Source organism: Canis lupus, chromosome 20, assembly GCF_011100685.1.
Source record: "Canis lupus familiaris isolate Mischka breed German Shepherd chromosome 20, alternate assembly UU_Cfam_GSD_1.0, whole genome shotgun sequence".
Classification (NCBI taxonomy): Eukaryota; Metazoa; Chordata; class Mammalia; order Carnivora; family Canidae; genus Canis; species Canis lupus.
Window position 1 is genome coordinate 49759246 of NC_049241.1, and position 23860 is coordinate 49783105.

At 57.9% G+C, this 23860-nt stretch overlaps 1 protein-coding gene across 7 annotated transcripts; it reads left to right on the plus strand.

Annotated features, from left to right (window-relative positions):
- The first annotated feature begins 6707 nt into the window (after positions 1–6707).
- Positions 6708–22374, plus strand: HOOK2 (hook microtubule tethering protein 2). 7 transcript variants are annotated; one of them, XM_038567145.1, is made up of 23 exons: positions 6708–6929; positions 11582–11667; positions 11737–11816; positions 12748–12798; positions 12897–13029; positions 13123–13190; positions 13552–13614; positions 13891–13971; positions 14083–14267; positions 14362–14502; positions 15498–15699; positions 15936–16046; positions 16155–16242; positions 16512–16581; positions 17247–17384; positions 17495–17582; positions 17678–17683; positions 17789–17823; positions 20643–20725; positions 20806–20909; positions 21327–21437; positions 21506–21577; positions 21661–22374. In XM_038567145.1, exons 6-23 carry the CDS (start codon positions 13140–13142, stop codon positions 21808–21810), a joined length of 1779 nt encoding a protein of 592 aa, XP_038423073.1. In that variant the 5' UTR covers positions 6708–6929; positions 11582–11667; positions 11737–11816; positions 12748–12798; positions 12897–13029; positions 13123–13139; the 3' UTR covers positions 21811–22374. The 7 variants fall into 7 exon arrangements, with proteins under 7 accessions (XP_038423073.1, XP_038423075.1, XP_038423069.1 ...); XM_038567147.1 differs by lacking the exon at positions 6708–6929 and adding an exon at positions 7516–7603; XM_038567141.1 differs by lacking the exon at positions 6708–6929 and adding an exon at positions 10898–11056 and having other exon boundaries at positions 11737–11809.
- The last annotated feature ends 1486 nt before the right edge of the window (positions 22375–23860 follow it).

Consider the following 23860-nt stretch of genomic DNA (forward strand, 5'->3'; position numbering starts at 1 on the left):
CTGAGCCACACGCCTTTATACGGCTATTGTCAGCTACGGAAGTGCGCTCCGATTGGCCGTCGCGCGAGCCGGGCCCCCGCGCCCCCCTCCTCCAGCGTGGGGAAGGGGAGGAGGCGGCTCGCGTCACTGTCAGGAAGCGCGTGTCCTTGTAAACAGCGGCCACGGGCTGGGTGGCTCGGCGCGGCTGCAGGGGGAGGGGCTCAGGGGACCCCGGGGTGCGCGAAGGAAGGGGTGCTGGTCCGAGATACACGGGGAGGGACTCCAGGGAAGGCACTGATTCCCCTGGATGCGAGGAACTGTTACAAAGCAAGTGTGTGTGTGTGTGTGTGTGTGTGCGTGCGTGCGCGTGTGCGTGTTGGGGCGGAGGGCGGGGGTGGTCTCCAGGGTGTACACAAAAGGCCTGAGGGACTCGGAGTATTCGAGGGGGGTTGAAGGGCTGATTATATACACAGGGAGACCCCACAAAGGTGAGACAGGAGGATCAACCAGAGTAAATGAGAGAGGGGTAAGGTAATGTGTGGGGGTCCTGAGTACAGAGGGGTTAAAGGACTTGAATTTTAATAGAGGGACTGAACCCAGGAAAAGTGAGGGGGGGATCAAAAGGGCAAAAGGAGGGGATGGAGGATCCATTATGCAAAAAATGAGTAGGGGTCCTGAAGTCCATGGGAGAGACTGAGGGCCTCCATAAGGGGAATCTAGTTATGTAGAAAGTGAGGGCTCCGGGGTATACCGAGTCTGGGAAATTATGGGGGGGGGGACCCTGTCAGAGGTTGGGAGTCACTGGGGTCATCTGCAAAGCCCTGATGAAGGAGAGTTAAGAGTCCGGACACACTTTCAGAGCCGAGATGATAATGACACAGGGTCTCCAGCTGAGACATGAGAGGAGGGGTTTTTGAGGATCCTGGGGATTTGGACTGCTGGATCTTCCATGACTGGCCACCCCTTCTTGTGGGTGCTTTCTAGGCGCCAGTATACTTTGCTCCCATCTCCAAGCCCTCCCCCCGTGACCCGGGGCTTGACCGACACCGTGCCGACTCAGGGTGCTGAACCTACCCCGACGGCCCGGGCGCGGTCGCCCAACCCCACTCCTTCCTTAGAAACAGGCTGGGGAAAGAGCGCCGCGGCAGGAAGTGTGGCAACAGCCCCGGGGGAAGGAGCCCGGCCCTGCCTCCGTCACTCGGATCCTACGGGACCGTGCGCCCCGCCCTGGGTCCGGTTGGGTTCTGCGCCTCAGAAGAGGAACGTGGACGTGCGACCCTGGCGGAGGCCAGGGTGCGCAGAACACGCCCAGCCGCATAGGCCTCTAGTCTCCCTCTCCCAGCAATGGTTCAGCCCGCAGCACCCGCAGGCGACCGCGGAGGCAGGCGGTCCGGGGACGATTCCATTAGCCCGACGGAGGGGGACGCGCCCGGGAGCGGGCTTGGTCGCCATGGCAACAGGCCGGAGTCCGCGGGCAGAACTGGGGGCGGGGCGGCCCCGGGAGGCTCTCCCCCGCGCCCATATAAGGACACAGGAAGGGGTGGGGCCAGCGCCGTCCCGGGGCCCGGAGCCAGGACCCGGGAGCCCGGGTATCTGCCAGGTCCCAGGGCGCGCCCGGGCCCCCGGACGGCTAGTCCCGACCAGCCCCGCCGCCGCCCCCGAGGCCCCCACGGCCGCCTCGCTGGGCCCCACCCAGCTGCTCTGGGGCTGCGTCCTGCCGGGCCCGGCCCGGCCTGGCAGGTCCCCGCCTGCCCGCGGGCCTGGGTCGGACTTCGCCCCCGGCCCGATTGGGCGCGGAGGGGCGGGCCAATGCCTCGAGGCGCCCCCGGCGCCTGGGCGGGCTGGCACGACTGCCTCCTTCCTCGGGTGGGGTACCTTTCCACCAGGAGGTCTGGGCCTCTCCTCCCACATCCCGAGGGGCTAGGATGCCCCTTCCCTCCCTCACACCAGTGGGCAAAGGGCCTTATTCCCGTTTTAATCTGGGGGTCCTTCAACCATCCAGAATACCTAAAAGAGGGGTGGACAGTCTCTTCCTCTCCAGGGTATCTCCTTCATCCCGTCAGAGGAGACCAGAAAATCCAAGGGGAGAGAATCTAAGGGAACTCTGTGCCCCTTTCCCAGCACTATACTGAGGTTTAGATAGCGAGGCTCCTAGTTAGACTTAAGGCGGGACTTCCAAGCAGAATGTGAGCCACTAGAACTGGTGGAAGCTCAGTGTCTCTCTCTCTCTCTCAGAGAGAGATGCCTCTGTCTTCTGGGAGGATGAAAGTTTCTTTAGCGTAGAGAGAGGCTGAGAGACAGGGGCTAGCCTGCCTTTGTGGGACAGGCAGAGAGCACACTTAAGTGCCAGGAAGAGAAGGAAAATGAAAGAGGCAAAAAAGAAACTGAGCCATGTGGGGGCTGGGGAAGTCCAGCAGAGCAGTGAAGTTAGGGAGGAAGGTCCCATGAGAAGCTGGGGGTATCCCCATCTTTGGAGGGTCCTTGTGACCCCTGGGTGCTCCCTCCCCTCCTCCTCTTGCTTGAACTGCTCCCCTAACCCCACCCCAGGCTCAAGGGAGATTCCAGCGGCTGGCCGCTGAGTCTGGCGGGCGAGCTGCCAGGCCTGTGTCTCCCGCCCATGCTAATAACTGCAGCTGACATCTGGCCGGGCCCTGCGGGGGCGCAGCGGGCAGCGTTGGGGGGCTGGGCAGGTCTAGCCTGAGGGCAGCATCTTGGGAAGCCAACCTGCAGGTCCCACAGGCCAGGAGGGCACAGTGAATCAGCCCTGGCCAGGGCTGAGGTTAGCCAGGCCAGGGGAGCCCTGGACAGACGTGAGGCTGGCCCAGAGAGGGTCGAGATGGACGACAAAGATGGAACAAGGAAAAGTGGATGTATGGGGGCGGGGGTCAGGGCAGGGAGAGATGCCCAGAGCGACAGACCGGGGGCAGTGTTAGCGTCATGCAGGCTAACAGTGAGACTCAGAGACACTTAAGATAGGCAGACAGACTGAGAAATAATAATTATTATTTTAATAGCTAACACTTAGATGGCTCTTAGCATGGGCCAGGCAGTCTCCTAAGCGGTTTACATAGAGTAACTCATTCCTGCTTCCAACAACCCAGCGAAATGCATGCTCTATGTGTCCTCATTTAACAGACAGGAAAACTGAGACTCAGGAAGGTAAGGAACTTGCCTGATATCCCAAAGCTACAAGGACTGGAGTCAGAATATAACCTGAGCTGTCTGGCTCCAGAGCATTAGCCACTGCCCCGTGGATTCACAACCAGAGAGGCATTTATGCTGCACCAAGTGTATATCAAGCTCTGCAGGCCCTTTCATGAAGGGTCTCTGTTTCATCCCCAGAGAAATGGAGTTGGGCACAGGGCAGGGAGGTGGGGGTGGGGATGGGAGCAGGCTAGCCTGTTGAAGTGGGGTCTGGTTGCTCCATGTACTCTGCATGGGTGTTTGAGCAGGGGGTGGGGATTGGGCCGGCAAAGGAGGGCGGGGGCCCAGCCAAGCTGGTACAGCCGGTTCCAGGCCCCTGCCAGTCTCACCCTTGTGGCCTGGGCACCACCCCCTCACGCCGCCCCACTGGCGCCAAGGCCGGCTGTGAGGAGGGTGTAAGGATGGCCCCCTCCCCCACCCAGCCTGGGTGCCCAAACTGGCAGCTGGGAACTGCCCAGCCCCTGGGCTTCAAATCAGCATCTGGCTGAGGAGTCTGTGCCCAGACTTCTCCAACGCCCAGGGGACTGGGGCCTGGGGAGTGGAATAAGGAGGAAGTTCACCCACCCCCACCCACAGGTCTCTCTGGGGCTTTTAGCCTTGAGGGACTTCTCCTTCTTATAAATAGCCTGGTGACCCCCTTGCCCCAGCCCCACTGACCGACTGGGCCTTCACCAGGAAACTGGGCTGGGGGCTGCCCGTGAGTCAGCCAGTGGGCAGGCCAGGGCGAGAACCCACAAGTCATAGCACCCAGCCTCCTGCGTCCCTGCCCCTGGGTGTGGACAGACAGCTGGGCAGGAAGAGGCTGAGAATCACGGAGGCCCTCCCCCAGGAACCCCTAGCCTGCCAGCCACCTCCCTCCCCCACCTCTGCGGTTTGGGGGTCCCTCACCCCCTCTCCTGGAGAGGAAGCTTCTGGGTTTCCTTGGAAGCAGGAAGGAGAGGCTGTCTCCTCAGGCTGACTCAGCTGGGCATGAGGGGAGTTTCCTACAAAGCTACTTCTGTTCCCCCCCCCACTCCTGGAGAGGTCTTGGGGGGCCTAAACATGGCTGACAATCCTGGGTGCCCCCTTTCCAGGGGATGTGGTGAAAACTATAAGCCCACACCCCACCAAGGACTGAGGCTGATGAGCTGGGCCTCCTAGGGGAAGTGACAAACAGCAGGGAGGGAAGTGGGGGGGGGTGATGTTTGGAGAGAGGAAGCACCAGGATGGGGGGGCAGTGCGCAGACACAGGCCTGGAAGCACAGAGCCCCACAGCACTTCAGCATGGTCCAGGAACGTGTGTGTATGTGTGTCTGGTTGACTGTGGGTTTGCATGTGGCTGGCCTGTCAGGGCGTGTGAGAGTGCGTGTGAGGCCTGTCTCCTCAGTGCAGGGGTGTGTGTGTGCGCGCGCGTGTCTTGCCCCAGCCCTCCAGGGGTGTGTAGGGCCTGTCTGCTTTGGGGGGCAGGAGGTGGGTAAGTGTGTGCGTGGTCTGTGGAACAGGTTGCACGTGGCTGACCCACATGTGTTTGTTGTTTTGGAGTTCATATGGCTCACCTATTTGTGTTTGGTGTGTACGTGTGTTTGTGTGTGTGAGGTCCACAGCTTGCCTGTGTGAGGTCTGTGTGTGAGGTCTGTGGCTGGTCTGTGTGTGTGTGTCTGTGTGGCTGGTCTGTACGTCTATGTAAGCCCCGTGGCTCTGTGTGTGTGTGTGTGTGTGTGTGTGTGCGTGCGCGCACGTGCACTAGCCGACAGGTTCTGTCAGGGTGTCTCCGAGCCAATGTGTTTATGAATGTCCGACTATGGCTTGTTCATGCCTCTCTGTGCTGGGTGTGACTGTCTGGCCAGACCATGTCTGTAAATATGTCCGTTTGTCTGTTTGCATCCGTCTAGTCTGTAGGTGGCTCTGGGCTGTGTTACTGCTGAGCTGTTGTGTGTCTGTAAGCCCGAGTCTCGGCGTCTCTTGGAGCCTTGGAGTGTGTGTGCCATGTGTGTGGGAAGCTGGGGTCCTCCTCATCCACCTCTCTGTAGGTTTAGGATGGTCTCCATTGAGTACCTTTCTGAGTGGGTGCACTTGTTAGTGTGTGCGCATGCGCATGTATCTGAACACCTGTGCATCAGGATCTGAGGGTGCGTGCGTGCATCTGAATATCTCCTGTGCAACACTAGATGTACCTATGTTGAAAGCAACCGTCCCTTCTCTCTGAGTCTATGAACATGTGTGTGTTGCCTGCCTGTGTCTGACACCGGGTTTGGCCTCTCCTGCCTGCCTGTCTCTGGCCTATCCTATCTGTCTCAGTGTGAGTGTGAGCACGGCACTACGCTAGGCTGTGTGCTTCTCACCTGAACGTCAGTGTGTCCATCTTGCCCGTGTGCCCAATTGATTTATCTGTGTCACACACACCCTACCTGCATGCTTCGGAATGGCCAAGATCTTCATGAGTTTGGCAGCGTTTCGATCTTGCTCCGGAGTCTGCTCTGTCACTGCCCTATGTGTGACAGCTGCCACTGGGTCAGCTTGCCCAGATGTGTGTCTGACCCTGTCTGTGTGTGCCTGGTTGGCAGTCTCTGTGGCCAAGGTGACAGGAGTTTGTGTGTCTGGACTGGGTCTCTTTTGGGGTGACTGTGTGTGTATACACTCCTTGCCGCCCCCTCCCCCAAGTCTAGCCACCCTGGGCCATGTTTACTCTGCCCCCAGCCGATTTCTGCCCTGCCCGGGGAGGGGCTGACCCTCCAGTCTGTCCAGCCAGCAGTCCACAGGATGTTCCCCAGACGCTGTCTCCGCCGACATCCCCTCCCTCTGGCCACCCTTGGGTCAGGACCCAGGCGTCCAGGGCAGCGGGGGTGGGGCTGCAGCGTGGGGGGGTGGTGGCCTGTCAGGGCCCCGGAATGAGGGTGGGAGGTGGGGAGGCAACGGGCCCAACAGGTTCCGCCTCATTCCTGCCCCGCCTCTCACTTCCTGGGTGCCCGCCTGGGGCAGGGGGTGGATGGGATGAACCCCATGGCCTCAGAGCTCCTGGGTGGGGCTCGGCCCGCCCCGCAAGGACTGGCTTCTGCTGGGCACCTTGACACTCAGGCCTGAGAGACAGGAGGAACCTGGGTCCTTCTGCCTGCCAGGCCTCCTCCTACTCCTGTGCCCAGCTCAGGATGCAAAGCGTCCCCTCTATTATTCACCTAATTCCCACAACAACACAATGGGCCGGGTATAATTATCCCCTATATTCAGATGGGGAAACTGAGACCGAGACAGCAGTGAGGGCAGAGGCAGGATTTGAACTCAGCTCTGAATGCTACCCAAGACCCTCAGCCCGCTCACCAACCGCCTTCCTTCCCTTCTCTAAAAATGGTACATGTAGGGTGGAGTGTAAACCCAGGCCCCCATGAGGCCTGGCTCAAGGGGGCGCCCAGCTCGCTCTGAGTCAAAAGGGGCCCCTGTTTGAAATGAATAAGAAAACGGCTTTAACCGTTTCATCGCCACGATGGGCTCTGCCAAAACTTCCTGTGGGCTGGGGGGGAGGGGCGGGAGCTGGGTTCCCGGAGGCCCGGGCTGTGGCGGGGAGGCCCTGCCAGTTCTGGGGTGGGGGGGAAACACCAGCGAGGGCTGGCTAAGGGAAGGCACCGGCAGCCCCCGGAAGGGGCGCCCCTCCCCACCGGACCGGGAGGTCCCTAGAACTTGGTTCTCAGCCCCCCCTTGCCCGGAGGGGGGGTCTCAGAGTCCGCAGCCCCCTCCCCAGGGGCCTGACTCACACTCGGGGAAAGCCGCGAACGGTGAGTCACGGGGGCGGAGAAGGGGGAGCAAGGTCGGCTGCGGCCGAGGGACCCCCGCGCTGGCCTGAGTCACGCGTGCTCCAGCCTCGCTGACCCCAGCCCCCCGCCCCAGAGGCCGGGAGCGGGAAGCGCACTGCCGGAGGACCAGGGAGCCGAAGGACCCAGTGCTGGGGGGAAGCACGCGTCAGGCCGCGCGGGAAGCTCCGGTTCCTATGGTAACTGGGGGGTCTCTCGGCTCCACGCGGCGCGGGGGAGTTCCTCTCTCGGCAGGGACGGCCCCCGCGCCCCGGGGAAGCCCCCGCGCGCTCCATCGAGGGGCCGCAAGTTTCAGGTCGGGCAGGAAGGGGTTAACGGCGGCCCCCTCCCGGGTTTCACCCGCGCTCCAAGCCCGGGAGGGGGCGGGGCTATGCCCTGCGCGCCCCCGCGCGCCCAACCCCCGCGGCCGCCCACGCACACGCGCACGCACTAGCCCATCCCCCCCGCGCGCTCGCACGCACGACCGCGTCGGGCTCCACGCATGCAGCGACCCCCGTCGTGTCTCACGTCACGCACGACGCACGCGCCCCCGCAGCGCGGGGAGGGGCCCCTCCGGGCGGCAGCGGCTTAGAGCCGTGGTACGTGGGGCGTCTGGTGCCCACTGCGCACATCTCCGCCTCGGCGGAGCGCCGTGTCCGGTATGACTTTGACACCCCATACACAAGGTCACAGACTCTGCGATGACCCACAGTGTCACACGGACACAGGATACACCTGCCATAGGTTCGCTCAAACCTTCACTAGTCCAGCCAGCCCCGCAGCAGACACGGACAGGGTCACGCGGACACACCCGGAGCCCCAGATGGTTCACAGGCACACTTGTCATTCCTTGTGTATGGAGACCGGGCCATGTCCATACACAGAGAGGTGGTATGTGTAGGTACCCGGATAAGGCCACACCATCACCATGGAGACAAAGTAAGACGCAGATACAAAGTCTTGGACACCAGGACTCCAACCTTGGAGGGTGGAGGGACACTAGGACAGCACAGCCGTGCTTGTCACAGAGACATATGATGGGGACAGAAGGTCATCACAAATAGGGTGCATGAAAGAGTCACAGACAAACCCACAAGGGCACACACAGGGACACTAAGATTGTCATGGGGATGTGAACAAATCAAGGACATACTTGTCAGGGTCATGCTATCACGGAAAGCCACATGGAGAAAAAAGACATGGTCGCACAAAAACAACCTAAAGCCACATTGAGGTACTGATTGTTACACACTTCTCATACAAAAAGTGACACAGGGGTGTAGACAGCAAGGTTGCATATAGAGAAGCACTGTGCCCCAGTCGCCATCAGAAACCCCCCCCCCCCCCACGGCCAAATCACAGTTTGTTGCATAAATTTCCAGGGCCCCAAGACACGGGCAGATGCAGACACAATGCCTGTGCACCCACAATCACAGACCCACTATCTCACACCTACAATGTGAGCACACTTTACAAGGACTCAGACACACACAGAGACACGGGGAGGAGGACAGGATGAAAGAGTTCCCAGTGGGATATTAGTGTCTTTAGTGCAAAAGGCCTGCCAGAGTCCCTCCTGGTATGGAGCATGGTGTCCACCCTGTGGCTGTGGTCATCCCTGAGGAAAGGGCATCATCCTCCAATTGTGTGCACCCAGGGTCCCCATCCTAGCCCTCATGACTGGGTCTTTGCCCAGATGTGAAGGCCGGAGGGGACGGGCCGGGGTCCAGCTGTGGCCGCAGGGAGGGGCTGAGTCACCAGCTTCCCAGCAGTACAACCCAGGCTGGGCCCAGCTGTTCCTGGAAAAAGGCAGGAGGGGGTGGGGTCTCCAAACCAGCTGGGGGCTGCTGGCCCTCACCCACACTCTCAGTCCCTACTAATGGTGGCCTCAGGAGCATCCCCCAAACTTTGGAGCTCCCTCCACAAAAAATTAAGGTTTGCATCTTTCCCCCAATTATAGGGTTCCTGCCCCCAAATGAGGGCTTGTGACCCTTTCCTCGAATTGAAGGTACCTAGATCCCTGTGGGACTCCCTGCATCCCTTAACAGATTGCCACTTTCCCCTACCAACATGGAAGCTTCCTTTCTCCACAAACATAAGAATCCCTGCCACCCCAAATGGAGGGTTATGGCTCCTCTCCCAAACTGAAGGTACTCAGACTTCTCCTTAAATCTGAGGACTCAGGTCACTGAACATCTAATCTAGAAAGCCCTAACATCACACTGGAACAATTTAAGTCCATGCTCCAAATATTTGGATTCCCTTATTCTTCCTACACAGCAAGATCCCTGCAGTTTTTGCAAATATTGGGGATCCCAACCCAAATATGTGACGGTCCCCCCAACACTGGGCAAACAGGCCCTCCCACAAATATTCCAGCAACCCCTGCTTGTAACAGCCGTAAGTTCCGGTCCGTCTTTCCACTTTTACCTGGGGGTAGGGTGGCCCCATTTCCCCCTATTGGCAGCACCCTGTCCTCCGGTGGGTGCGGGAAAGGGGAGCCAGCGGCAGTTGTTCCCACGCCCGCCGGAAGGCAGCCCAGTCCGGAAGCCCGCACTGCCGGCCCCAGTCGCCTTCCCTCCTCCTCCCTCTCACCCCGCTCCCAGGAGTTGGAGGCCGAAAACAACGCGGGGAGGGGGTGTGGGGGTGTAGCCGAGCCTGGGAGGCCTCCGCGTGCGTGCGGCTGCGCGTCTGAGTGGGCTGTTACTGGGTTTCTGATGGTAGCGTGACTGTGCTCCTGCGATGCGGCGTGGGGGCTGCTGTCATCTCGCTCAACCCGCTCCGGGGCAGGGTCTTCCGAGCCAGACTCGGGGTTGGAGAGCAGCACCCCTCCCCTCAGATCTACACCCACCCCCAAAGCAGAGCCCGCCCCTCCCTCCAGGTACAGCTAATAACCTCTAATTACTGCTCATTAGCTTGCCCGCCTCGTGGGAGAGGAGCTGCTGGGGTACTCTGGCGCCAAAGGGTGCGGGCCGGGGCTTTACCCCTTCCCCTAAAGCCAACTAGAATCTCTGTTTCCTCTCTTGCGACCGGGAATTTAAAACAGCACCTGCCACCCAGAGTCGTGGGGAGATTTCTTTTTTTTTTTTTTCCGTGGGGAGATTTCTATATAATTTCAATCGCTTAGCGCAGAAGCTGCATACTGTAGACACTCAATAAATGGGGACTGCAAATTTATTAACTACTATTGTTACCACTTTCCTTTGAGCCCCCTCCAGAGCCTGGGCGGGGTCTCAGAAAGGGCACATTGCTTCCCCGCAGGCTACGCTGCAGCAGTGTGCGCGCCCCCTGGTGGGCCTTGGGGGCACGGCGGCCTGGTCCCGGGGTCTGAGGCGGGAGGACGTCGCGGCCCTGGGCCGGGGGGTGGGGGATGGGGGGAGTGGGGCGGAGTGGGCACCGCGCAGGAGAAGCTTAGTGGTACTGCGTCCGTACTGGGCAAGTGTGTCTGTCCCTCACCCAAGACCCGAGCCTGGCTGATTCATCCTGCCCTCGACCTGGGACCACGCTCGTCCCCTCTTGTTTACTCCTGAGTCAAGCCTCCCAAGTCACCTCTACCGGGGAGACCCTTTTAGGATGTCTCTTCCAAGTGCACAGAACGTGTAAGGGCCTGCCCTTTCCCCGCGCAGATTATGGCTCCGATCAGAAGGTGGATGGGCAGCCGAATTTCTTCCAGCTGAAGGGGAAGGACGTGAATAAGCCTGTAAAACAGGGTGGGATGGCTCCTCCTCACGAGATGAGGAATAATCGTGAGGTCTCGGCTACCCCCAAAAGAGCCAAGGAGCAAGGGGTAGCGGGTCCACACTTGGGATGTGCAAGCTTGGCCCAGACTGACCCCTAGCGGCAGGGCGGGCGCCCGAACGCTGCCCGCATCCAAAATGGCGGAACTGGAAGGCCGATCGGGCGCCGGGCGATCACGTGTCCGGGGCGGGGCCTGCGCCTAGGGGGCGGGGCGGGGCGGCGCTCTAGGCCGAGCGGGAGGTCGGGGCTGCGGGCGCTCGCTGGTGGCGGATCAGGAGGTGGCTGCGGTGGCGGGGCTCCGCGGTCGGGGTCGAATCCGATTGGGAGCCATGAGCGTGGACAAGGCCGAGCTATGCGGGTCTCTGCTCACCTGGGTAGGTCGGGGGCGGGGCCAGGGACAGGTGTGCGCCCGCTCTTCTCGCCCGGGAGCCCTGGCCTTGGCTTAATCTATCCCTCTGTTCTGGGGCTGGGAGGAGGAAAGGTTGGTGGGCTTGCAGGGCAGTTGGACTCCGGCCTGAGCACCCGCCCCCGTCACGTGGCAGGTCTGCGTGGAAAGAACAGGTGAGGCCCCGCCCCTTCGCGGCTGGGTCACTTAGGGCGAGGGCACAGGTGAGCTGGCCTGGTCACGTGGGGCCTGTGGGGACCAGGTGACATGTGGTTCCGCCCTGGCCCGGTCGCGCGGGGTTTGTTGAGCTGGAGTGAAGTGAGGCCACGCCCCCTCCAGTCCCAGGTGAGCAGAGGCCACTCCCCCGCGGAGCTGGAGTGCGGGAGTGCGAAAGCGATAGGCCAGTCCCCGCCAACCGTGTGAGGTTCCTGCTGACCGGGAAAGTCTGCAAAGGGGGAATGGTTCTGTTCTCCCAGGCCCTGACTGCCCGTTGCCCTTTCCTCTCCCTCTGCAGTTGCAGACGTTCCACGTCCCATCCCCTTGTACCAGCCCCCAGGACCTGAGCAGTGGCCTCGCCATAGCCTATGTGCTGAACCAGATGTGAGTGGGGCTGAGGGGGAGGGTCCCGAAAGGGTCCCCCCGCAGCTCATCCCGCCTTCTCGCCCCCAGAGACCCTTCCTGGTTCAACGAGGCGTGGCTCCAGGGCATCTCAGATGACCCAGGTCGCAACTGGAGGCTGAAGGTGACAGGTGGACTCATGACTGGGGGACAGCTTGGTGAAGAGATAATCAGGGAAGGCTAAGCTAGACATATCCTGGGTGATGGGTCAGCTAGACACATGTCCTGGGTGATGCACAGATTTGGCTAGGAAGAGAGACAGATGTCTGGTTACCAGCCAACTCTGTTCTTTCATTCTCCTGTGGAGCAGGCCTGGGTGTGCAGCAAGGGATAACACAGACACCCCCGCCCCACACACATACACATAAACACTAACATCCAATGGCAGTAAGTTCTATGAAGACAATAATAGCTGGGCCACGAGACAGGGCAACTAGGGGAGGTGGTTACTCCAGATGGGCTGACCTCTGTGTGAAATTTGGAGAGAGGATTCCAGGCACAGGGAACAGCAAATGCAAAGTGGGGAATAAGGTTGGTGTATCAAGGAAAAGCAGGGAGATTAGATCAGAAAACAAGGGGGCAGGAATGGTGGATGAGGTCATTAGGAGCAGGGCAGGCTGGGGCAGGGAGATGGATTCTATTTTAGGGGCTGTGCAAAGTCAAGGGAAGGTTTTAGCAAAGAGGAAAGATACAAACTGCCTTGGACTTTAAAAAGCTCCCTCTGGCCGCTTGGAGAGGAATGGGGGTGTAAGAGTGGAAATTGAGACCAGGTTGACATAATCCAGGTGAGAGATGAAGGTGGCTAGGGCCGAAGGGTGGCAGGGCAGGTGATGAGAAGTGATTGAAATTCTGGGGACCTGTAAATAATATGGGCATGTGGGCAAGGACAGGCAACTAGACAGGTTGCCCTGAGACAAGACATTAAGATAGAGAATGGTGCTGGACAGGATGATGTGACCAGGGATTGGGAAATGAGGCAGAGAAAAGGCTGGGTTAGGCAGATTCAGAGTGGGGGCTGTTTGGCTCCAGGGACCCTGGACACAACTCTTTGACCTTCCCCAGGTCAGCAATCTGAAGACAATCTTACAGAGCTTGGTGGAGTACTCCCAGGATGTGAGTAACCATACCAGGATTTAGGGGATGGGGTTGGGAGAAGGTGAGTGTCCATGAGCCCCAACATCCCCCAATCCCACCCCACCCCCCATCTTCAGGTCTTGGGGCATCCCATTTTGGAGCAACACCTTCCAGATGTGAGCCTCATTGGCGAGTTTTCGGACCCAGAAGAGCTTGGCAAGCTGCTTCAGCTGGTGCTTGGCTGTGCCATCAGCTGCGAGAAAAAGCAGGGTATGGGGGTCAGGGGGTCCCCAGGGGAAATCCTGAGCAAATCCTCCTCACCCCCTACCTTCACATTTCAGTCTTCCTCACCTTGATCCCCAGAACACATCCAGAGAATCATGACGCTGGAGGAATCAGTTCAGCATGTGGTGATGGAAGCCATCCAGGAGGTAGGTGGGGGTGCCCAATGTGGCAAGGAGCTTCGGGGGAGGGGACATCAGAGCAGAGGCAACTGGGCACAGCTCTGCCCTGGTAAGTTCTGGGCTCTTCCTGGAACTCAGCTGGCCAGATTTCCCTGTCTCATGTGTCTGCCAACTCTTCCCAGCTCTCAGTCACAATTTAGCATCCTCAAAGGACCCAGCCTCCCTGCGGGACACATGGCAGGAGGGCAGCCTCTAGACTGGGGTGACTGGGGAGAACTGCCTTTGGGGACAGGAGGATGGAGAGAGGTCCTTGGGCTAGATCGTGGGAGCTTTAATGGCCACCCTCAGAGGGCACAGCTCATCTCAGTGCCTTCCCACCCTGCTTCAGCTCATGACCAAAGACACCCCTGACTCCCTGTCACCAGAAACGTATGGGAACTTTGATAACCAGGTAAGAGGTGTGGGGCATTACTGATTCTCCCGGTTGCCTAAGGAGGAGGGACGTGTCCTTAAATGTATAAACTACCTCCATTCCTCAGGGTCCTAGCAACTTCCCTTGCCAGATCCCCGGTGTTCCCACATCACTGTTCTGCCTGTCCCCTGGGGTCCTAGCCCTCTGTTAGATCTTTCGGGCTTCTTGGCTCCTCCTCTCTGCCACTCGAGATGCCAGACTCCCCCCCAGTCTCCCTGTGGCTCCCTGATCTCCTTGCCCCCACCCCCTCATCAGTCCCGAAGGTACTACTTCCTGAGTGAGGAGGCTGATGAAGGGGATGAGTTGCGGCAGCGCTGTCTGGACCTGGAGCGGCAGGTGAGGTTGAGGGTGGCAGGGAGGGAGCATAGGTGCTCCTGGTGCAGAATTGCTTGCTGCTGCGCCCCCCCCTCCCAGCGCCCCCACTCCCATTCCCCCTCCAAACTCCAGCTCCTCTGCACCTCCTGCTGGCAGCTGGTGCTCCTGGCGGAGGAGAAGCAGAGCCTGGCCCAGGAAAATGCGGTGCTGCGGGAGCGGGTGGGCCGGCCAGAGGGTGAGGGTGCCGCCGGCCTCACCACCAAGAAGCTGTTGCTGCTGCAGTCTCAGCTGGAGCAGCTGCAGGAGGAGAACTTCAGGTGCGGTCATCTCGGGATGGGGCCAGTCAGCCAGGGGGGCTAGCATGGGTACGGTCTCCTCAAGCACCCCCTTTCTTCCCTACCACCCCCCCAGGCTGGAGAATGGCAGGGAAGATGAGCGCCTGCACTGTGCTGAGCTGGAGCGAGAGGTCTCTGAGCTGCAACAGCGGAACCAGGCACTGACCAGTCTGGCCCAGGAGGCACAGGCGCTGAAGGATGAGATGGACGAGCTGCGGTGAGTACCTGGTCCCTGGGTCCCCGCTGTGCACTCTCATTGCCACAGTGTCCCTCTGAGGCCATGGTACCTCGAAAACTCCAAAATGCCCAGGGAACCCCCACAGTGTCTCCTGGACTCCACAGTAAGATCCTCAATCGCACTGTACTCTCCTGGATTCCATCATGTCTCTGGACACCTCCAAGATTCCTGGATCCGTGGTGCCCCCAGGAGCCCACAGTGCCCCCTTGTCATTCCACATTATATTCCCCAGACCTTGTAGCATCCCCATGACCCCAGCTACCAGCCCCCTCCCCTGCTCCAGTGCTGCCCAGGTGCCATCATGCCCCAGGATCCTCTTGTGCCCTCCAGGACTCAAAATGCAATAATTTTGCACCCCACCCCCACCCCCCATGACCCCTCTGTGCCCTTCATGATAGGACTATACCTTCTTATGACTCCACAGCACTCCTGCAGCCCCAAAGCACTTGGTGGGCCTCCACAGCACCCATTTCCTAAACCTCACTGTTACTTCTTTAACCTCAAAAGGCACCCCTGTGATCCCACAGTACCCCTGTAATGTTAAAGTGTCTAGTGAATCCCTACTGTACCTTAAAGGATCACATAGTGCTCTGCCCTCAAGCCCCCCGTGACCCCACCATGCCCTTGTTGATTCCATAGCCACCTTATTACCTCGAAGTGTCCTTGGAGGCTCTTTAGAGCCTCTGGATTATATCATTCCCCCTGTAACCCCTCAGTCATTCTATATCCCCACAATTTACCCCATCCTTGATCATGACCCTGGACTAACCATTGGTGCTGAGGACTCCCTCTATGCCCCTCAATGACCTCCCAACAACACCAGGCCCTGGTTGACCCTCCCAATCTACCACCTTGAACCCACACATCCCCAGGTAACATGACATCTTCCCCTGCCCGGAAGGGAAGACCCCAAATCCAAGCTGAACCCTGATCCCAGACCCAAGTGTCCTCTCCTGACTTGCCTCCTCCCCCAGGCAGTCCTCTGAGCGTGCTGGGCAGCTGGAGGCCACGCTGAGCAGCTGCCGGCGCCGGCTGGGTGAGCTGCGGGAGCTGAGGCGGCAGGTGCGGCAGCTGGAGGAGCGCAACGCTGGCCATGCCGAGCGCACTCGGCAGCTGGAGGATGAGCTACGTCGGGCCGGCTCGCTGCGTGCTCAGCTTGAGGCTCAGCGACGACAGGTGTGGCAAGGACCAAGGCAGAGTCCAGAGGGCTGGGTGCTCTAAGCCACTGGATCCCACCCTGCCTCCTCATCTTAAGCATGGTGCTTAGCCCTTCCACCTAGAGCCCTCTCACCCTCATTTATATATAGGTAGCACCCTTGAGGTGGCCCAGCTCCTCCATGTTCTTTGTGTCTGGTCTCTCTGGCCCCACGCCTTCACTTTCCAACCCTGCATCCTCATACCTCTCTGTTCAGGTTCAGGAACTACAGGGCCAGAGGCAGGAGGAGGCCATGAAGGCCGAGAAATGGTTATTTGAGTGTCGAAACCTGGAGGAGAAGTATGAGCTGGTGACAAAGGAGAAGGAGGTGAGACTGAAGTCCTGCATCCAAGCCCCATCCTGTCCGTCCCAGCTCAGCCCAGTCTCTAGGAGGACAACTGTGCCTCACATGGTGTCTTGCACCCCATCCCTCCAGCGGCTGCTGGCGGAGAGGGACTCCTTGCGGGAGGCCAATGAGGAACTGCGCTGTGCCCAGCTGCAGCCTCGGGGGCTGACCCAGGCTGGTGAGTTGGAGGCCTATTGGCCCAAGGGCCTGGGGCTGGGGTGGCCTAAGGTATTATTAGGGCAGTGTCCCAGGGCTTGTCTAGCGTGGGGGCAGAGCCAGGTGACCTTGGAGACAGGCTAGAATGGAAAGAGGTGACAAGGGCTAACAGAAGGCAGGGGCTGACCTCCCAGAATACCAAAGTCCCCAAAGATGATTCTTAGAAAGAGAACCCTAGCGATGGGGGCAGGAGCTGTGCAACAACCTGAAGACATTTCTTACCTTCTCCAGACCCCTCACTGGATCCCACCTCACCAGCTGTGGAAAACTTAGCAGCAGAGATCCTACCTGCGGAGCTGAGGTATCCTGGGGTCGCTCAGAGAGAGCTGTAGCCGCACCCAGAGCCCATCCTCAGCCCTGCTCCCAGTGCAGGCACCTCCTGCTAGGCTGGCCTGTTGTGTTGGGCTCCCAGTTCCTAGCCTGGGTCCTAGGCCCATGCACTCCTGATTCTGCCCTTACCTGCCCAGGGCTCTAGCTCTTGTTGGTTGCTTGCCTCCTCCAGGATCCATCCTCAGTGCACTAATTGGGTTCAACCCATCCGGCTCCTCTCACCGAGCAAAAATCCTACCCCCAGCCCCGCTCACATCGGACTCTGCCCCCCAGGGCGTAGCCCTGCCCTCCGTGTAGCCCCTGCTGGGTTCAGTGCCCCGTGTCTTGCCCAGATGAACTCTCCCAGCCCAGGTCTTCCCAGTTCTGCGTCTTGCTCTCCTGCAGTCAGGCCTTCTGGCAGCCGCTCCCGTAGCCCCGCCCTTGCCTGGCGCCGCCCTTAGCCCAGCTCAAGGCCCCGCCCATTTTGGGTCCCCCTGCGCTGGGTCCCCAGGACTCCAAGCCCGCTCCAGGGTCCGGCCAGGCCCTTCCCCGGGGCGCTGTCCCTCTGCAGGCCCGTCCGCCCAGTCTCCCTGCCAGAGCCCGGGCAGGCCTGCAGGGGGACCGGTCTCCAGCCCTGCTCTCGGCCCCGATCGGCAGGGAGACGCTCCTGCGGCTTCAGCTGGAGAACAAGCAGCTGTGCCAGCAGGAGGCGGCCTACCGGGAGCGGCAGGAGGAGCTGCAGCGCCACCTGGAGGAGGCCAACCGCGCGCGCCACGGGCTGGAGACGCAGCTGCGGTGAGGACCCACCCGGCGGAGGGGGCCCCCCCGAGCGGGCGCGTGGAGGGGGCGTGAGATGCGGGTGCAGAGGGCGGGCGCGGGCACTGAGTGGCCCCGCACTCCTGCAGGCTGAACCAGCAGCAGCTGTTGGAGCTGCGGGCCCAGGTGGAGGACTTGCAGAAAGCCTTGCAAGAGCAGGGGGGCAAGGCTGAGGATGTGAGTGCCCACCTCCTCCCTGCCTGGCCCTCCCTCGTGCCCCTCCCCCCGTAACCCTTCTCTCTCTCCCCCCTGCTGCTCGATGCCCCCTGCAGTCCATTGTAAGTACGGCGCGGCCCAGGGTGGCACCGCCCCCTACCCTCACCCCGGGAAGGAGTTGGGAACCTCTGGATCCCCATTCACCCAGTGCCTGTTTTCTCTCCCAGTCCGCCCTGCTGAAGAGGAAGCTAGAGGAACATCTGTGAGTCTCAGAGGAGGGCACACCTGGGGGTGGGGAGGGGAAAGGCTGCGGCACAGGTGTGGGGGATATTTGCTGTCTGCGGATTTATTTATGAGAAGAACCAGTTAGCCAGAACCTAGAAGGCTCAGATCTTATGGGATCTTATGGGCCAAGGGAAGGAGTATGAACTGTTTGGGGGGAACCATGGGGAGCCATGGAGGGATTTCAGTAAGGTACTGTGACAAAGTGACAGTCACCTTTTACTCTACTTTTTTTTTTCAAGATTTTATTTTAAAAATTTTAAAAATATTTTATTTATTTATTCATGAGAGACCCAGAGAGAGAGAGAGAGAGAGGCAGAGACACTGGCAGAGGGAGAAGCAGGCTCTATGCAAGGAGCCTGATGTGGGACTCGATCCCTACACTCCAGGATCACACCCTGGGCCAAAGGCAGGCGCTAAACCACTGAGCAGCCACCCAGGGATCCCCTAATTTTTTTTTTAAGATTTTATTTATTTATTCATGAAAGACACAGAGAAAGGCAGAGACATAGGCAGAGAGAGAAGCAGGCTCCATGCAGAGATCCCGATGTAGAACTCAGATCCCAGGTCTCCAGGATCACGCCTTGGGCCAAAGGCAGGTGCTTATCCGCTGAGCCAGCCAGGCATCCCAGGATTTTATTTATTTATTCACGAGAGACACACACAGAGAGAGAGGCAGAGACACAGGCAGAGGGAGAAGCAGGCTCCATGCAGGGAGCCCGACGTGGGACTCGATCCCGGGACTCCAGGATCACGCCCTGAGCCAAAGGCAGGTGCTCAACCACTGAGCCACCCAGGCATCCCAGAAGCTATTTTAAATAGCTGCGCTATTTATAGTTTAAAAAACAAAATATATACTAATCAATACATAGAGAAGGGGTACACCTCTTAGTCCCCCCCATTGGCTCAGTTTCCACCCCATCCCTATTCATATTATTATAAAAATCCTTACATGGGGCGCCTGGGTAGCACAGTGTTTGAGCATTTGCCTTCAGCTCAGGTCGTGATCCCAGGGTGCTGGGATCGGATTCCGCATCAGGCTTCCTGCAGGGAGCCTGCTTCTCCCTCTGCCTGTGTCCCTGCCTCTCTGTGTCTCTCATGAATAAATAAATAAAATCTCTAAAAAAAAAAAGAAAAAAATCCTTACAAAGTTTTTTTTTTAATTTTTTAGATTTTTATTTATTTATGATGGTCACACACAGAGAGAGAGAGAGAGGCAGAGACATAGGCAGAGGGAGAAGCAGGCTCCACGCACCGGGAGCCCAACGTGGGATTTGATCCCGGGTCTCCAGGATCGTGCCCTGGGCCAAAGGCAGGCGGTAAACCGCTGCGCCACCCAGGGTTCCCCTTACAAACTTTTTTAAGCAAATGCAAATGAATATAAATTTTTCTTCTGAGTCCTTATTTACATGAAAGGTAGCATAATATGTGTTAGTCTGTACTTTGCTTCTCCTACTTAAGAAGATGGTTAGGGGGGTGCCTGGGTGGCTCAGTTGGATAAGCATCTGCCTTCAGCTCAGGCCATGATCCCAGAGCGGGATCTAATCTGGCGTTTGGCATTCGGCTCCCTGCTCAGAGGGGAGTCTGTTTCTCCCTCCGCCTCTACCCCACTCATGCTCGCTCTCACTCTAATAAATAAATAAAATCTTTAAAAGATGGCTGGAGGGGATCCCTGGGTGGCTCAGTGGTTTAGCGCCTGCCTTCGGCCCAGGGCATGATCCTGGAGTCCCGGGATCGAGTCCCATGTCGGGCTCCCTGCATGGAGCCTGCTTCTCCCTCTGCTTGTGTCTCTGCTTCTCTTTATATATATCTCTCATGAATAAATAAATAAAAATCTTAAAAAAATAAATAAAAGATGGCTGGGAAATTTTGCCATATGAATAGTTATATTTTTTATAAGTACAGTGGCTTTTGTCAACTGGGGTTTTACAGGGAAAGTGGCCCTTACAGAACACGACTTGTTTGACTCTCCTCATTTCCACTAAGGATGGAGTGTAGCCATGACTATCCCAGAGTGCAGAAAAAGTTATTTCCTTAGAGAGGATGGATATATGGAAATATCAGGGCCTTAATCCTCCTGTAAAATTCCGGTCCAGAAGGGCTGACCCTTTGTGAATATCATAATGTATTTAAGTCATTCTCTCTAGGTATTTGCAATTTCAAAGAGTGCAACAAAGTAAAAGCTTATATATACATCATTTTGCTTATGTGCGGATAAGTCACCAAAGTGGAATTGGTGGCTTCAGAGGGCACATGCCTCTATAACCTTAGCAGACCTAGCCCACGCTTCACAGTTAGGTGTTATACCATGTTCCATACCCACTGCATGGTAATGATCTCACCTCCAGGGAGTGTCCTCAGATCTTTGGGGTTTTGCTGCAGGTGGCAGAACTAAAGTTTCACCTTGTGTTTCTTTTTGTTATAAGGGGTTTGTATGCTAGAAAGATCTCTGGCTGCTGGCTGGACAAAGGAGCTGAGATTGAGTGTAGAAGGGGCTGGCAGGGGGTGATGGTACCAGTGTGTGGGCTGTGGAATGGAGAGAAGTGCACACACGGGGGGCGGTGGGGGGGCACTAGGCAAGGAGCCAGCTGACGAAGGGCGTGGCAGGTTGTGGCTCCGATGCCTAAGGAGATGGTGGGACCAAGGCATACAGCTTCTGTGCCGTGGAGGGGGCGGGCACACAGAGGTCTCTGCAGCTGGGCAGGCGCACGTTGGCCGAGATGACCAGGGATGACCACCAGTGGGAGGGAGGGAGATGGGCGCAGAGTCAGCCCGCTGCTGCCCATCCTCTGTCCACAGGCAGAAGCTGCATGAAGCAGATCTGGAGCTGCAGCGGAAGCGAGAGTACATTGAGGAGCTGGAGCCGCCCGCTGACAGCGGCAGTGAGTGGGACGCAGCAGCTGGGCAGGGAGGAAGGGCCCCAAGCTTGGCGGGAAGCTGAGGGGTCCCTTCGTTCCCCCAGCCGCCCGGCGTATCGAGGAGCTGCAGCACAGCCTGCAGAAGAAGGATGCGGACTTGCGGGCCATGGAAGAGCGGTACCGCCGCTATGTGGACAAGGCGCGCACGGTGAGAACACTGGGTGCTCCGCAGGCCTCCTGCTGAGGCTGCTGCCTCCCGGTGACTCGTGCCTCCCACCGGCATGCCCCTGTTTTCCCCCCACTTCTTTTTGTTTTTTTCTTTTTTTAAAGATTTTATTTATTTATTCATGAGAGACACACAGAGAGAGGCAGAGACACAGGCAGAGGGAGAAGCAGGCTGCATGCAGGGAGCCTGACGTGGGACTTGATCCCGAGTCTCCAGGATCACACCCCAGGCTGCAGGCAACACTAAACTGCTGCACCACCAGGGCTGCCCTTCCCCCCACTTCTGCCTCTGTTGTACCCCACCCCATCACATACTTTTATACCACACTTAACATAGTCCAACACGTCCGAGGGCCTACAAGGCCAAGGTCACCCCATCTGTGTCTTTCCCAAACCCTAGGTCATACAGACCCTGGAACCCAAACAACGGCCACCCGGAGGGGCGCCCCCAGAACTTCACACCCTGAGGACACAGCTCCGGGAGCGTGACGTCCGCATCCGGCACCTAGAGGTGGGTGTCCTCATCACTTCCCGCTGTCCCCAGCATATCCAGGCCCTTGACTGTTCTTTCCTTGGCAGATGGATTTTGAGAAGAGTCGAAGTCAGCGGGAGCAGGAAGAGAAGCTGCTCATCAGTGCCTGGTATAATATGGTGAGTGCGTGTCACCGTGGCTGGAGTCCTGGGGTGCGCCATGGGCTCACCTGAACCCAACCCTGCCCCCTTCCTCCCTCCAGGGCATGGCTCTGCAGCAGCGAGCTGGGGAGGAGCGGGCACCAGCCCATGCCCAGTCATTCCTGGCACAGCAGCGGCTGGCCACCAACACACGCCGTGGGCCCCTGGGACGCCTAGCATCCCTGAACCTGCGCCCCACTGACAAGCCCTGATGGACCTTAGGATCCTGCCACCTGTCCAGCCCTGGGGGGCTCAATCCACCCTGGATTCCGCCCCCACTCACTTGGGGCCCAGCATCAGGAAGGCCTCAGTCTGCTGCCTGAGAGCCTCAACGTCATGACTTCTGCCCTTTGTTCTCTTGGATGGGACAAGAGCGCAGGATAGGGCAGGAGGCAGGAAGGGCCTATTCTTTCTAGCAATGTGATTCTTATCCTTGATTTTCAACCTCGGGTTAATGAGATGCCAGGAAAGAGAGTGATTTTATATTTGAGAAGAAAAATAATAAAGATTTTCAATCTGCCCTGGCTGGACTCTGGGCACTGAGGGGAGGGAGAGAAGATCCCTCAGGGGATCTTCTGATCATTGCTTTTAGAAAGCTTGTGTTCTTATTGAAGCATGAGTGAGTGAGAGCACCCACCAGGAGACAAGAAACACGTTTGTGTCTGTAACTGTATGTGCGTGTGGTCATTTTTGAAGAAGCTTCAGGCAAAAATCCCTGCCCCATGAAGCTATCATTTCTAATGAGACAGACAATAAACAAAATAGATAAAGTAAAAGTTTGATGTGGGAAGTGCTACACAGAAAAATAAAGCAGACAGAAGTCATGGGGATGCAAAAGGTGCATTTGGGATGTGGTGATTTTGAATAAAAGGCCAGCAGAAGGGACGCCTGGGTGGCTCAGCGGTTGAGTGTCTGCCTTTGGCTCAGGGCATGATCCCCGTCCCGGGATCGAGTCCCACATCAGGCTCCCTGCCAGGAGCCTGCTTCTCTCTCTCTGTGTCTCTCATGAATAAATAAAATCTTAAAAAAAAAAAAAAAAAAAAAAAAGGCCAGCAGAAGAGGCCTCACGAGGGAAGTGACATAAGCAGAGACATGAAAAAGGTCAGGGAGGGGCCGTGGAGGTATTTGGGAAAGTGTGATCCAGGCAGAGGAAATAGCATATGCATGAGGCCCTGAGATGGGTTTTTGCTGGGTGGGTTAGAGGGACAGTGAGGAGGCCAGCGTGGAGTGAGTGAAGGAAGGAGGGAAGAGATGAGGGCAGGGAGATTGTGAACTGTAGGGAGTACTTTAGCTTTTATTTTAAGGAACGTGGTCATCACGTTCCTTAAATCTTTTATAAGATTTTATTATTTATTCATGAGAGACACAGAGAGAGGCAGAGACATAGAGGAAGAAGCAGGCTCCTCGCAGGGATCCTGATATGGGACTTAATCCCTGGACCGGGATCATGCCCTGAACTGAAGGCAGATACCCAACTGCTGAGCCACCAGGCATCCCGTCACATAGGGTTCTAAGGAAAGGAGGGACGTTACCTGACTCAGGTGTTCATAGGGTCTCTTTGGCTGCTGTGGAAGGAACAGACTGGGGGTGGTTATGGCCAGAGCTGGGACACCAGGGAAGTGTCCTTGGTCCAGATGGGTGGGTGACATAGGGGACTCTAAGGTGTGGGCCCTAGAGGAATGGGAAATGGTTGGATTCTGGATACAATTTGAAGACCGAGCTGACGGGATTTGCTGCTGGGTTGACATACAGAGGTAAGAGAAACAGTTGGAGAGGACTCCCAGATTTGGGCCTATCAACTGTTAGGACAAAAGCTAACAGGTTGGGGCAGGTTGGGGAGCCAATAGGGACCTGGTTTGGTGGCATGTTCTGTTCAATGTGCCATGTGGAGATAATTGAGGAGACAGGTGGCTCTCTGGGTCTAGAATCTGGAGAGGGATCCTGGCTGGACTTCTAAATTCAGGAGTCAGCAGCATATGATTGAATTAAGACCTAGAGCTCTGAAGCAGTAGGGGAGAATGCAGGGACTTGGGCAGGGCAGCCATTTGCAGAATCATAAAACAAGACTGACAGGAGGAGGCTGTGGTCTGGGGACTGGCATGTACATTAATGAATGATAAAGCCAAGGACACTGAAGGGGTCACTTCAGAGGGCAGAGTTTGGGAAGAAGGGAGCAGGCTTCGACCAACGAATCTGGAAGAATTCTCGAATCTTATTTAGCCGGATTCCATGGCAGGAAAAGTTAGCCTAATAATGTTTGGA

Coding starts and splice junctions, on each gene's coding strand:
- HOOK2 (XM_038567141.1), top strand. CDS start 11,012: ATGAGCGTGGACAAGGCCGAGCTATGCGGGTCTCTGCTCACCTGG. Junction 11,057..11,581: donor GCGGGTCTCTGCTCACCTGG/GTAGGTCGGGGG, acceptor CTCCCTCTGCAG/TTGCAGACGTTCCACGTCCC. Junction 17,824..20,642: donor AGGAAGCTAGAGGAACATCT/GTGAGTCTCAGA, acceptor CTCTGTCCACAG/GCAGAAGCTGCATGAAGCAG.